At 42.2% G+C, this 10,809-nt stretch overlaps 1 protein-coding gene across 1 annotated transcript in view; it reads right to left on the bottom strand.

Annotated features, from left to right (window-relative positions):
* Positions 1-3,675: 3,675 nt before the first annotated feature.
* KCNK4 (potassium two pore domain channel subfamily K member 4) overlaps positions 3,676-10,809 on the bottom strand; it is a 41,567-nt gene continuing 34,433 nt past the window's right edge. The window contains exons 7-8 of the mRNA XM_073554613.1: positions 6,639-6,778; positions 3,676-4,736 (exon numbers count right to left, since the gene is read on the bottom strand). Coding sequence (XP_073410714.1) covers positions 4,206-4,736; positions 6,639-6,778 — 671 coding nt within the window. The 3' untranslated portion in view covers positions 3,676-4,205. The remainder of the gene's footprint in view (positions 4,737-6,638; positions 6,779-10,809) is intronic.

Below are 10,809 nucleotides of genomic sequence, written 5' to 3'. Positions count from 1 at the left end.
AAGGACCGGGTCCCAACCGCTGGACACCAGTCAGGGGAAGCTTCTAAATACAATTTCCAGCTCAGGAGAGGGATAAGGTTATTAATACTAGACAGTGTAGGACCGCCCCGACCACAGAGTCACCTTGTCGATGGTGGGACGGCTTTTATGCTATGTTTGATCAAATTCAGTATTACTAAGAACTCTGTATGATTTAAATGCACTTTTGCTTTTTACTTATTTAATTATAGCAGGGTTTTTTTCATTTTGTCTTTTGTAGGCTTTGTATGCTTTTTGGCCATGTGAACATGCATTTATATGCTGCATGTGTACCAACTCAAACCAAGCTCAATTTTTGTGTTTTTTTTTGTATTTTTGCATTCTGTGCAAGCTGGGATGTGGCCTCCCTCTCCTGAGCTGAAAATTGTATTTAAAGGCTTCCCCTGACTGGTGTCCAGTGGTTGGGACCCGGTCCGCGTCTGCCCTTATTCACACAGACTTTAACTTTGACACATAAGGTTATTAATACTAGACAGTGTAGGTCCGCCCCGACCACAGAGTCACCTTGTCGATGGTGGGACGGCTTTTATGCTATGTTTGATCCAATACAGTATTACTAAGAACTCTGTATGATTTAAATGCACTTTTGCTGTTTACTTATTTAATTATAGCAGGGTTTTCTTCATTTTGTCTTTTGTAGGTTTTGGATGCTTTTTGGCCATGTGAACATGCATTTATATGCTGCATGTGTACCAACTCAAACCAAGCTCAATTTTTGTGTTTTTTCTGTGCATTAGAAGATGCATTAGGAATTGCTCCTTTTTTCTGGAGTTTGGTAAACTAAAGGGTATTTTTTTGCGTTTTTGGTTGTATCCTCAGTGGAGGTTTTTTCTCCAGCAATTTTTTACTTTCTTTAGCATTTTTGGACATCTATTTATTGGAGTTTTCTTTGCTTTTTTACATTTTTTATGCATTAAAAAATGAAGAAAACACTAGTGTATTTTGAAGCAAAAGAAAATGCTGACAAAATGCTCAAGTAACGCACGGGCATCTTTTTAGCTTTCACATTGACTTCTATTATAAAGTTTTCCTACCAGAAAATGAAACCAGAATGGATGTTATTTCCTTTAACAGCTTGGCATCTTTGAAATCCTAAAGGTTTTAAAAGAAGCTCAAAAGCTTGAACATACAGAAGAGGAAATAAGTATTGAACACATAACCAATTTTCTAAGTAAAAATACGGTATCTCTAAAGGTGCTATTGACATGAAATTCACACTAGATGTCAGTAACAACACATCCAATCCATACAGGAAAAGAAATCCAACCATAGACGACCATAAATTAAGTTATGTGTAATAATGAAAAATCAAACCGGTAAAAAGTATTGAACACATGAAGAGAGCTGCAAAAAGCCATGGAAAGTCATGACTCCAGCTGAAATCTGTCAGTAATTAGAAAGCAATTCTGCCTCTAAAGGCCCCGTTACACATAACAATGTCCCAGCGATCCCACCAACGATTCCACATGATGGGATCGCTGGGACATTGTTAGACAGCTCCTCCAGCGATCAGGACCAGCGATCAGCGACGCTGGATACTGGTTTCTAATGTAAACGTCGGGTATCTAGGAGCCGTGCGGCTCTTGGATACCCGCTGTTTACCTTGGAAACGAGCGTCCAGCGTCATGGATCGCTGGTCTCTTGTTGCCACACGCAGCGATGCGCGCTGGGCAGCGGGAGACCAGCGATCAAAAAACGGCTCGGGATGTTCGAGGACGATCAGCGATAACCAGCAGCGGGGGCGGTCCCTGATCCCCATCACACACAGCGATCTCGCTGGAGAGATCGCTGATGTGTCACAAAATCAGCGATCTCGTTAGCGAGATCGCTGTGTGTGATGGGGCCTTTAGTGAAAAACATCAGCTGGTTCAATTGATGGCTTATAAAAGGGTGTCTCATTACCAAGGTGCCAGATAAGAAACATCTCATGATGGGTAAAAACAGTAAGCTGGCTCAAGACATTTGCAACCTTATTGTTGCAAAACATACTGATGGTATTGATTACAGAAGAATTTCTAAACTCCTGACTTCTCCAGTGAGCACTGCTGGGGCCATAATTCAGAAGTGGAAAGTACATCATTTCACCATAATCAGGCCACGACCAAGTGCTCCCCACAGGATTTCAGACAGAGGAGTGAAAATAATTATCAGAAGAGTTCTACAAGAGCCAAGGACCTTTGGTGGAGATCTACAGAAAAACCTGGAATCAGCAGGCACAATTGTTTTTAAAAGAAAACAATAAGTAATACATTCAACCTCCATGACCTCTATGCACGCTCACCATGCAAGACTCCATTGCTGAAGAAAAAGCATGTTCAAGTGCTTTTAAAGTTTGCTCAACAACATTTAGACAAGCCTTTGAAATACTGGGAGAATATAGTGTGGCCAGATGAGACCAAAATTGAACTCCTTGTATGCCATAATACACACCATGTTTGGAGGCCCAAAGGCACACCATGGGAACAACATGGTGTGAGGATGTTTTTCAGTATAGGGCACTGGCAAACTTAATGTGAATGAAGGAAGGATGAATGGACAAATGTACCGAGCTGTTGACCTGGCCTGAATCTAATAGAACATTTATGGAAGGAACTATAGATGATTTTGTGACAAAAATATATAATTGGTGGAGAAAGGTTGAACTTGAAAGACCTAAGTTTTTTTTCAACCTATGTAACTATGTATGTCACTAAAGCTCAGAGTTCATAGAAGGAGCCCACGGGACCTTAAGAATTTTAATAGTGTTTATGTAGAAGAATGGGCCAAAATTAAACCTGAGCAATGCCTGCAACTAGTTTCTCCAAACAATAGGCGCCTTAAAGCTGTGATCACCAACAAAAGCTTTTGTACGAAGTATTAATTGAATTTCAGTAAACGTGTTCAGTAATTTTTAATTGTTTAATTTCTCACTATTACATATAAATTAATTTATGGACGTCTATGGTTTGATTTCATTTCCGGGTGGATTGAATGGGTGGTTGCCGACATCTGGTGAGAATTCCATGTTAATAGCACCTTTAAAAATATATATACTTAGAAAATTGGTGACGTGTTCAATACTGTTTGAATATGAAGTCAGTTTCCCATACAAATTACTAGGTCCATTAGTTTTATTAACACTTTTTTCACCATTTTCTTTAGCAGACCCACTGGAAAACTGGCCGAAAAAGACAGTGTGAACATGTCCTAAATCTCATACTTTTCCCAAACTTCCTACTTTATGAGAACCAGCACTAAATATTTTTCATTCTTACGATTTTGATAAATGAACTGGATAGGGTTATGAAAAAGAAAAATTATAAATATCCATTTATTTCCCTTTAATTTGTCCCAATAGTCTTGATTCTACGCGAGAGCTGGACTTGTATCTTTAATGTAACACCCTGAACATTCTAAGCTAGAAGGAGTAGGGGAACCTGAGGACAAGTTAAGGAACAGTCCGCAATGAGGGCGATCGTTATGTAGACGTTTGCAAATTGATCAGGTGATGAGAAGAGATGTAAGAAGAAGCTGGGGAAGGAATGTCTGGAAAGATGCCATCTTTTATTACAGTACTGGGAGCGACCTAATGGAAGACAGAGCAGTGGCTGCAGCAAGGATTGCTCGGAGGATAAAAATGGTCTAGTCTTGGCAGCGTAGAAGACAAACAGCATTTAATCTGCAGCCGCACAGACAGCTCATTAAACCTCTTTATTACAGGCCATTTATTAATCACATTCATCTCCCCCACCCACATGTATATCGGGTACATAAGCCAATCAGGTGACTACTCAGATATAAAAGCGTGATTGGATGATTTCTAGGAAATGTGATAATACTGTTAGTCACATCGGTATATTACGATGATGTGCCATTATATGACATGCTGAGACGGATGAGTGTAAATGATTTCACCCTGCCGTGGTCACACTTGTTGGTGTGAAGGCTTTTGCATAGCACATTATATTGGTGAACATAGAAAATCTTAATGTCATGTTGAAAATTGCCAATTGAAATATTCTGGATAATGAATATAAAAGTAGCCAAGTGACTAATGTCACAGCTTTCAGCCGGTAAGATTGATGGTCAACGCGTGGTCTGGCAGTGAAGTGATGGGACGGGAGTGGCACTTTGGTAGTGTTGATATTCATTAAAGCAACATTTGAAAGATTTGGTTACATTCTTCGTTACCCACTTTCCCCCTTATCCCGATTCCGTGGAGCCGGGAAGGTCTCCCTCCTTCCACCTCTTCCTCCTGTCCTCTTCCTCCTCTTGCTTTTTGTTGCTTTTCCCTTTCCTCCTTTTTCATCCATCTCCCTATCGCCTTCACCATTCTCACTCTGAGTATCTGAAGATTCATCAATGAAGGCCATATTCTCTCCCCACTCCATGATTCTCTTTGCAGGATCCTCTGCCCTAAAAGAAGGAGTCGGCGGCGGTGTCTGGGGTGCAACGGTGGGAATAGAAGTTGGAAGTGTTAGGGGCTCTTCAATCTCTTCGTCTTCGTCTTCCGTCGTCTTTGCTTTTCTCCCTCCCTTATTTTCCATCTCCACTTCTACTTCGTCTTCATCTCTTGGGTTTTCATCTGAATCTTGGTGACCCCCTTTCTGTTTCAACATTCGTTCTTGAAAGTTAAGGCTTAGCCCCCTGTGAGGAAGCTTCATATCAGCGGTCATACTTGCTGTCCAGTTTGCTGCGTGAGCAGTTAGACCACCCATCTGTAAAGAGGGCAAGAAAAGTTTTTTTTAGAACTTGCCAGTTACGTTGTTGAAAATTTTAGTACAATCCACTTTCTGCGTAAGCCCATCGAGATATTATTTTTTTTATGGACAAGTTATGGGCAACCAACATTTTTACAGACATTGTAAAAATCAAAATAAACCATAAAGATCACAAAAGTCAAACTGATATGAATACATTAGCGGCAATTATTGTCAACCGTAAAATGAAGAACATGAGAATAACTTTGATGGACGCTAGAAATACTTTTCCCATTTTCAAGAATGGGTCAATGAAAAAAAACTCAGACATTAGATGGTCATCCGAGTGCTGATGGGTATTTACTGTTTAAGGCTAGACTCCCACGGTGCAAAAACCCTGCATATTTGCTTGCGGTGCTTTTTTCAGTGCCAGCAAAATGCATTAGATTGTAAGAAACCTCAAGCACATGCTGCAAAAATATATCTGCAGTGTAAACTTACAGGAGAAAAAATGTAGAAAGTTAAAAAAGGAATTTATTTGATTTTCTTTTATTCCCTCTCACTATCCTGCCCAGATTAATGAGTGGTCAACACATGCACATTCTTTTACATTTTAAATTCTATTTTCATTTTACTGTTCTATGTGGATTTACTGAATTTGTTTTACCTTCCAGAGTAATACACCCTTCTGTTTCTGCTTTGCTATTTTTTTTTATTATTGTTATTATTATTGAGTCTCTCAGGACCTTACTATTAGGCTGCATTCACATGTTGCGGCCATAGTTTTTAGCCAAGTTGGGTATATATTTTCATTCTACTGCTTAAAAGCAGAAGTTGTGGATTTCTGGTCTGCGTGGAGGGGCAGGTGGGGTGAATATGTCTATGTCCCTAGAAATGATGGTCTTGGAAGCTTGGACCAGAACTTTATGATTTCCAAGTATTTTTATATCATGGTATTGGAGGCCCTTTAACTCTCATTTTTTGCAATATAATTTTCACACCATGCCAAGAAAAATAAACTAATGCACAAGGCATTTTCTAGAGATGTTGGATATCTTGCCTACAATTCACCCCAAAAAAACATATGGGGACTGTGAATTTAAATTTAGAAAAAGTTCATGGTCTGATGATGCAAAAAGGAAGCTTTATTGACCATAAGAAAAGCCAAAATGTATAAGGAAAATCCGTATCACCATCAATGTTAACCATTTGACGACCAGTCCATTTTTTTCCCCCTTAATTGACAAAATATTTCTTGAGCCTGAATTTTTATGGAGTAGCTGGTAAGTTGGGAGTGGGACCTGCCATTCCCTCTCCCTGCAGTACGGCGTAGAGTAAGTTCAGGTGAAGTTGCTGGCTTATATATGGACTATATACAGTCTGCAGTGAATGGAGACTGGGTCAGAGAGTGATAAAGAAGTCATCTGGACCAGATTGGAAACTCTAACCATTGGATGCTATGATTTACTGATTTTCTGTACAGATGAGAAAACCTAACGATATTTAGTTAGTGGACAAATGGCTTCAGTGGGTGGTCACTTTCTTTACCGATTTCCATTGGAGTGCAGCCTCCAGTCTATTATTTCTATGTATCTAGATACACACATTAGGAGACTGTATAATTGTTTGGCTGCCAACACAGAAGGTCTCGGTATGGTAGAGCGCTCCTTTGTGCTTTATGAGAAGACCGCTATCAGACTCCTCTGGGGACGGCTTAACTCTTGGAGAACAAAAGGATTAGCAGTACACAATTGGATATGCCGGATCCTTTTCTCTTCCGATATCATCTGGCAGGGAACAGTCAGGAGCCCCCCATGCACATTAAACTGACATCTGATCCCGCCAATATTGGTGGCTTTGGCCGAAGTTAGTCCTGGGAAAAAATGCATTCAGCCCCATTAATTCGTCTGTGTGGCTTACCTCCGCTCGGGTTTTTCTGGACAGAACTCTCAGCCAGTTTCCTATCATTGTGAGAATGGAAGCAAAGTAGGCGAGACCAAGCAATATCCAGAACCAGACCAATGGTTTATACCAAGTGTGCTCATTTCCAGCGCCGTCACCTACAAGACAGCAAAAGTTGAGTCCCGAGGACATACAATGATGGGAGAAGAAATAATGTACCTTAATTTATCGATCTTATTATTGCACTTACACATTGAAAGTCACAAAAATATATAACACTAATCGACTGAAGAACAATGATACGTCTTAGGCCCAGTAAACACTTTTTACCTGCCAAATAACCCTATATCTGTATGTAATTAGCATTTGTAGACATGACAGATTCCCTTTACTGTACACTATACAGACAAAAGTATCAAGACCCTTCCACATTACACCTTCGGAACTTTCATGACCTCCCATTCCATATCCATAGGTATTAATATGGAGTCGGCCCCTTTGCTGATAAAACAGCTTCCACTCTTCTGGGAAGAATTTCTGTAAAATTTTGGAGGTGTCCGTAGGAATTTTTGCCCCTTCCTCCAGACGAGCAATTGTGAGGTCAGACACTGATGTTGGGGAGAGGCCGGGATTACAATCTTCATTCTAGTTCATCTCATAGCTCATGGATGGGGTTAGGGTCAGAGCTCTGTAGATCTGCTCATGTTCTTCTGAACCAAACTCCTCCAACCAAGTCTTTATGGACCTTGTGCACTGTGCGCAGTCATGGGGAATAGACACGTGTCTTCACCAAACTGTTCCCATAAAGCTGGAATCTACAATTGTCCAAAATGTTTGATTTACTGAAGCATTAGATTTCCCATCAAAGGAAGCAAGAGGTACAACCCCTTAAAGTACAACCCCATAGCATTATCCCTCCTCCAGTCAACAGTACAGTTGGCACAATGAGTCAGGTGGATAACGATCTCAACCCATTTACTAAACCCAGAGTCATCCATCAGAAGCCACATAGAGAAGTGTGATCCGTCACCGCACAGAACACGTTTCCACTGCTCTAGAATCCAGTGATGGTGACTTTACACCACTCCATCCAAGGCTTGGCATTGTGCTTGGTAATGGAAGTCTAGTATGCTGCTGCTCGGCTGTATCCATCAGCCATGCCGTGAAACTTCCGGCACACAATTTTTGTGCTGATGTTAATGGGTTTTATGGGCAAAAAGAAGAATTCCCTAAGGGTTTAGTTCTGTATAAAAATAACAAATGAATTGATACCTACCTGGATTCAGCACGGGCCGGCCTGTGATCCACACTGGCAAAGGAAGTGGCGACGGCTCAGTTTAATTAGTTGCAAGACTGTGGCAGCTTGTATTTGGCTACAGTTTTCAAGTGACTTCAGCAGCACATTAAAGGATATACACCAGAGAGGAGGCGCCGGAGGATATACAAGGGGGGCAAGGCACCGGAGGTTATGCACCAGAGAGGAGGCACCCGAGGTTATACATCAGAGAGGGGGGGCCGGAGGGTTATACAAAGGAGAGGAGGGGCCAGAAGTTATACACTGGAGAGGAGGGCCGGAGGTTATACACCGGAGAGGAGGGTGTTGTGAGTTCATTTTCCCCTTCACCATTGAGGTCTGATGAACTCCCTCTTCTGGTGAAGGAAGGTAGTGAGGCTGATTACCAAGCACCTGGGCAGGATGATGATGACTGGGTGACGGGAATTACTGACTGGATATAAGGCAGCTGACGCCCTTCTGCCTTGCTGTGATCTCTTTGAGGGATTCTAGGAGACCAGTCTGATTCCTGCTCCTCAAAAGCTAAGTTTTCTGCTCTATGTTTTGCATTTGTGTTTTGGTTTTGTTTTGCATTGTTTTCCTTGATTTCTGCCATTCCCTGCTTGGGTGAGCTGAATTCCTTTTTGCTCTGTCTTCAGAAAATACCTGAGTACTGATATAGTCTTTTTGAAGCCAAGCGTCTTCAGGGCTTTTTTCCCTATCAGCTGTTGGCTCTTGTTTTGATAGGGTTTTGGCGGATTACAGACAGCAGCTTTTCTATCCTGTCCTATCTAGTTAGCTTGGGCCCCATCATTTGCTCAGCCTATCTTTCTATCTGTGTGAGTGTTTTTTCATCTTGCTTCACCGTCATTATATGTTGGGGGCTGCCTATTGCTTTGGGGTCTGCTCTGGGGCAGTTTAGATTTCTCTTTCTGTCTTTAGGCTATGTAGTTCTCCGGCTGTGATCGAGGGGTCTAGGGCACCGTAGGAACCCCCCACGGCTACTGCTAGTTGTTGTCGATAGGTTCAGGGGTCTGCAATCCGATAGCTGCCAACTTCTCTGGTTTTCTGGACTTAGCTAGTATTTCTGTTTTTGCCTCCTACGGTGACTCATTCATAACAGGAGGGGCCAGAGGTTATACACCGGAGAGGAGGGGCCGAAGGTTATATACCGGAGAGGAGGGGCCGGAGGTTATACACCGGAGATGAGGGGCTGGAGGTTATATACCGGAAAAGAGGGGCCGGAGGTTATACACTGGAGAGGAGGGGTCGGAGGTTATATATCGGGGCCGAGACGCCGGCGGTTATACATGGGGGGCGAGGCACCGGAGGTTATACAATGGAGAGGAGGGGCCAGAGGTTATACACCGGAGAGGAAGGGCTGGAGGTTATACATTGGGGATGAAGGGCTGGAGGTTATACATGGGGGTAAGGGGCCAGAGATTATACATGGAGGACTAGGGGTCAGAGGTTATATATGGGGTGAGGGGCCAGAGGTTATATACTGGGGCGAGGAGTCAGAGGTTATATATGGGGCCCAGGGGCCAGAGGTTAAATATCAGGGACAAGGTGCCAAAGGTTATACATCGGGGAGAGGTGCCAGGGTTGTACATTGGGGTGAAGGGCCGGAGGTTATACATGTGTGGTGAGGTGCCCGAGGTTTTACATCGGGGGCGGGGGGTTGGAGGTTATATATGGGTTCAAGGGGCCGAGGTTATACATATGGGGCCGAGGGGCCAGATGTTATACATCAGGGGCGAGGGGCCAGAAGTTATACATAGGGGTGAAAGGCCGGAGTTTATACATGGGGGCAAGGTGCCAGAGGTTTTACATCGGGGCGGGAGGTTGGAGGTTATATATGGGGCCAAGGGGTCAGAGGTTATACATCGAGGGAGAGGGTCCAGAGGTTATACATTAGGGGTGAGGGGACGGAAGTTATACATCAGGGGGGGCAATGAAAATGGAGGAAAAACCTGAATTCAGTGAGTAAAACGTATTTCCCAATATTTTTGTCCATACACGGTACCTTTTTGTCCATACACGGTATCTAAAACATAAGCTGTCTAGGGTATTATGGCTTGCTGGGGCAAAAATTAAGGCTCCCGTGGTAAAAAAACAATCACAAAAAACTGCCATGTGTCGGAATACTGAAGTCTTCTAGGAGAAAAGAGTTCTATGCCAAGCCACAAGCAAGCAATACTTCTGCTAATGCATTCTCTCTCCAGTGTTACTTACAGCGGCAAGACTTCTAAGAGACAATAGTCTTCAGATTTCATCCTACCGTGACCCCATAATTAGCCATCAAAGCAAATACCTCTTAGGTATATTAAACGCTATAAAACTTTATTAATTGACCACGATGTTATAAAGAGAGATTAAAATCTTATTTATACACATATTTATTTATCGTATTTGTAGAATATATAATGGAACAAAATGAAAAAAAAAAACAACAGTAAGAAAGTGTCCACTAACTTCAAATGTTTGGATGCTTTCCTGAGCCAAGGTTTTGTGTTCTTTTGTTTTTTGTCTTTTTCTTAAAGGGCGAAACAAATTTCTTTTGCCATTCAAAATCCTTAGAGGGGTTGTCCCAATGACAATATATACCATTGTACCACTGGATAGGTGATAAATTTATGGGGTCCAGCTGAGATCCCCACTGATCTCAAAAGCAAGGGTTCTGAACTCCCCTTTGTGAATGATACAGTAGTGAGCATGTGCAGCTACTACTCCATTCAGTGCCAATAGTAGTAGTGGTTGCACATGCTCACTACTGCTCCATTCACACAGGGAATATGTTGCGGTTTTAGTCTTTTTTAAACCTACAATGCAGCTGTTATTAATGCTAATAAGATGACTCTGTAAACTCTGTCCAAGTCTAAACAGCAAAGTTGAAAAGTGCTGACCAATGTGAAA

Source organism: Dendrobates tinctorius, unplaced genomic scaffold (genome assembly GCF_039654945.1).
Source record: "Dendrobates tinctorius isolate UK_male_01 unplaced genomic scaffold, ASM3965494v1 ptg000211l, whole genome shotgun sequence".
NCBI lineage: Eukaryota > Metazoa > Chordata > Amphibia > Anura > Dendrobatidae > Dendrobates > Dendrobates tinctorius.
Note: the sequence above shows the minus strand (reverse complement) of the source record. Positions and strands in the feature narration are given on the sequence as shown.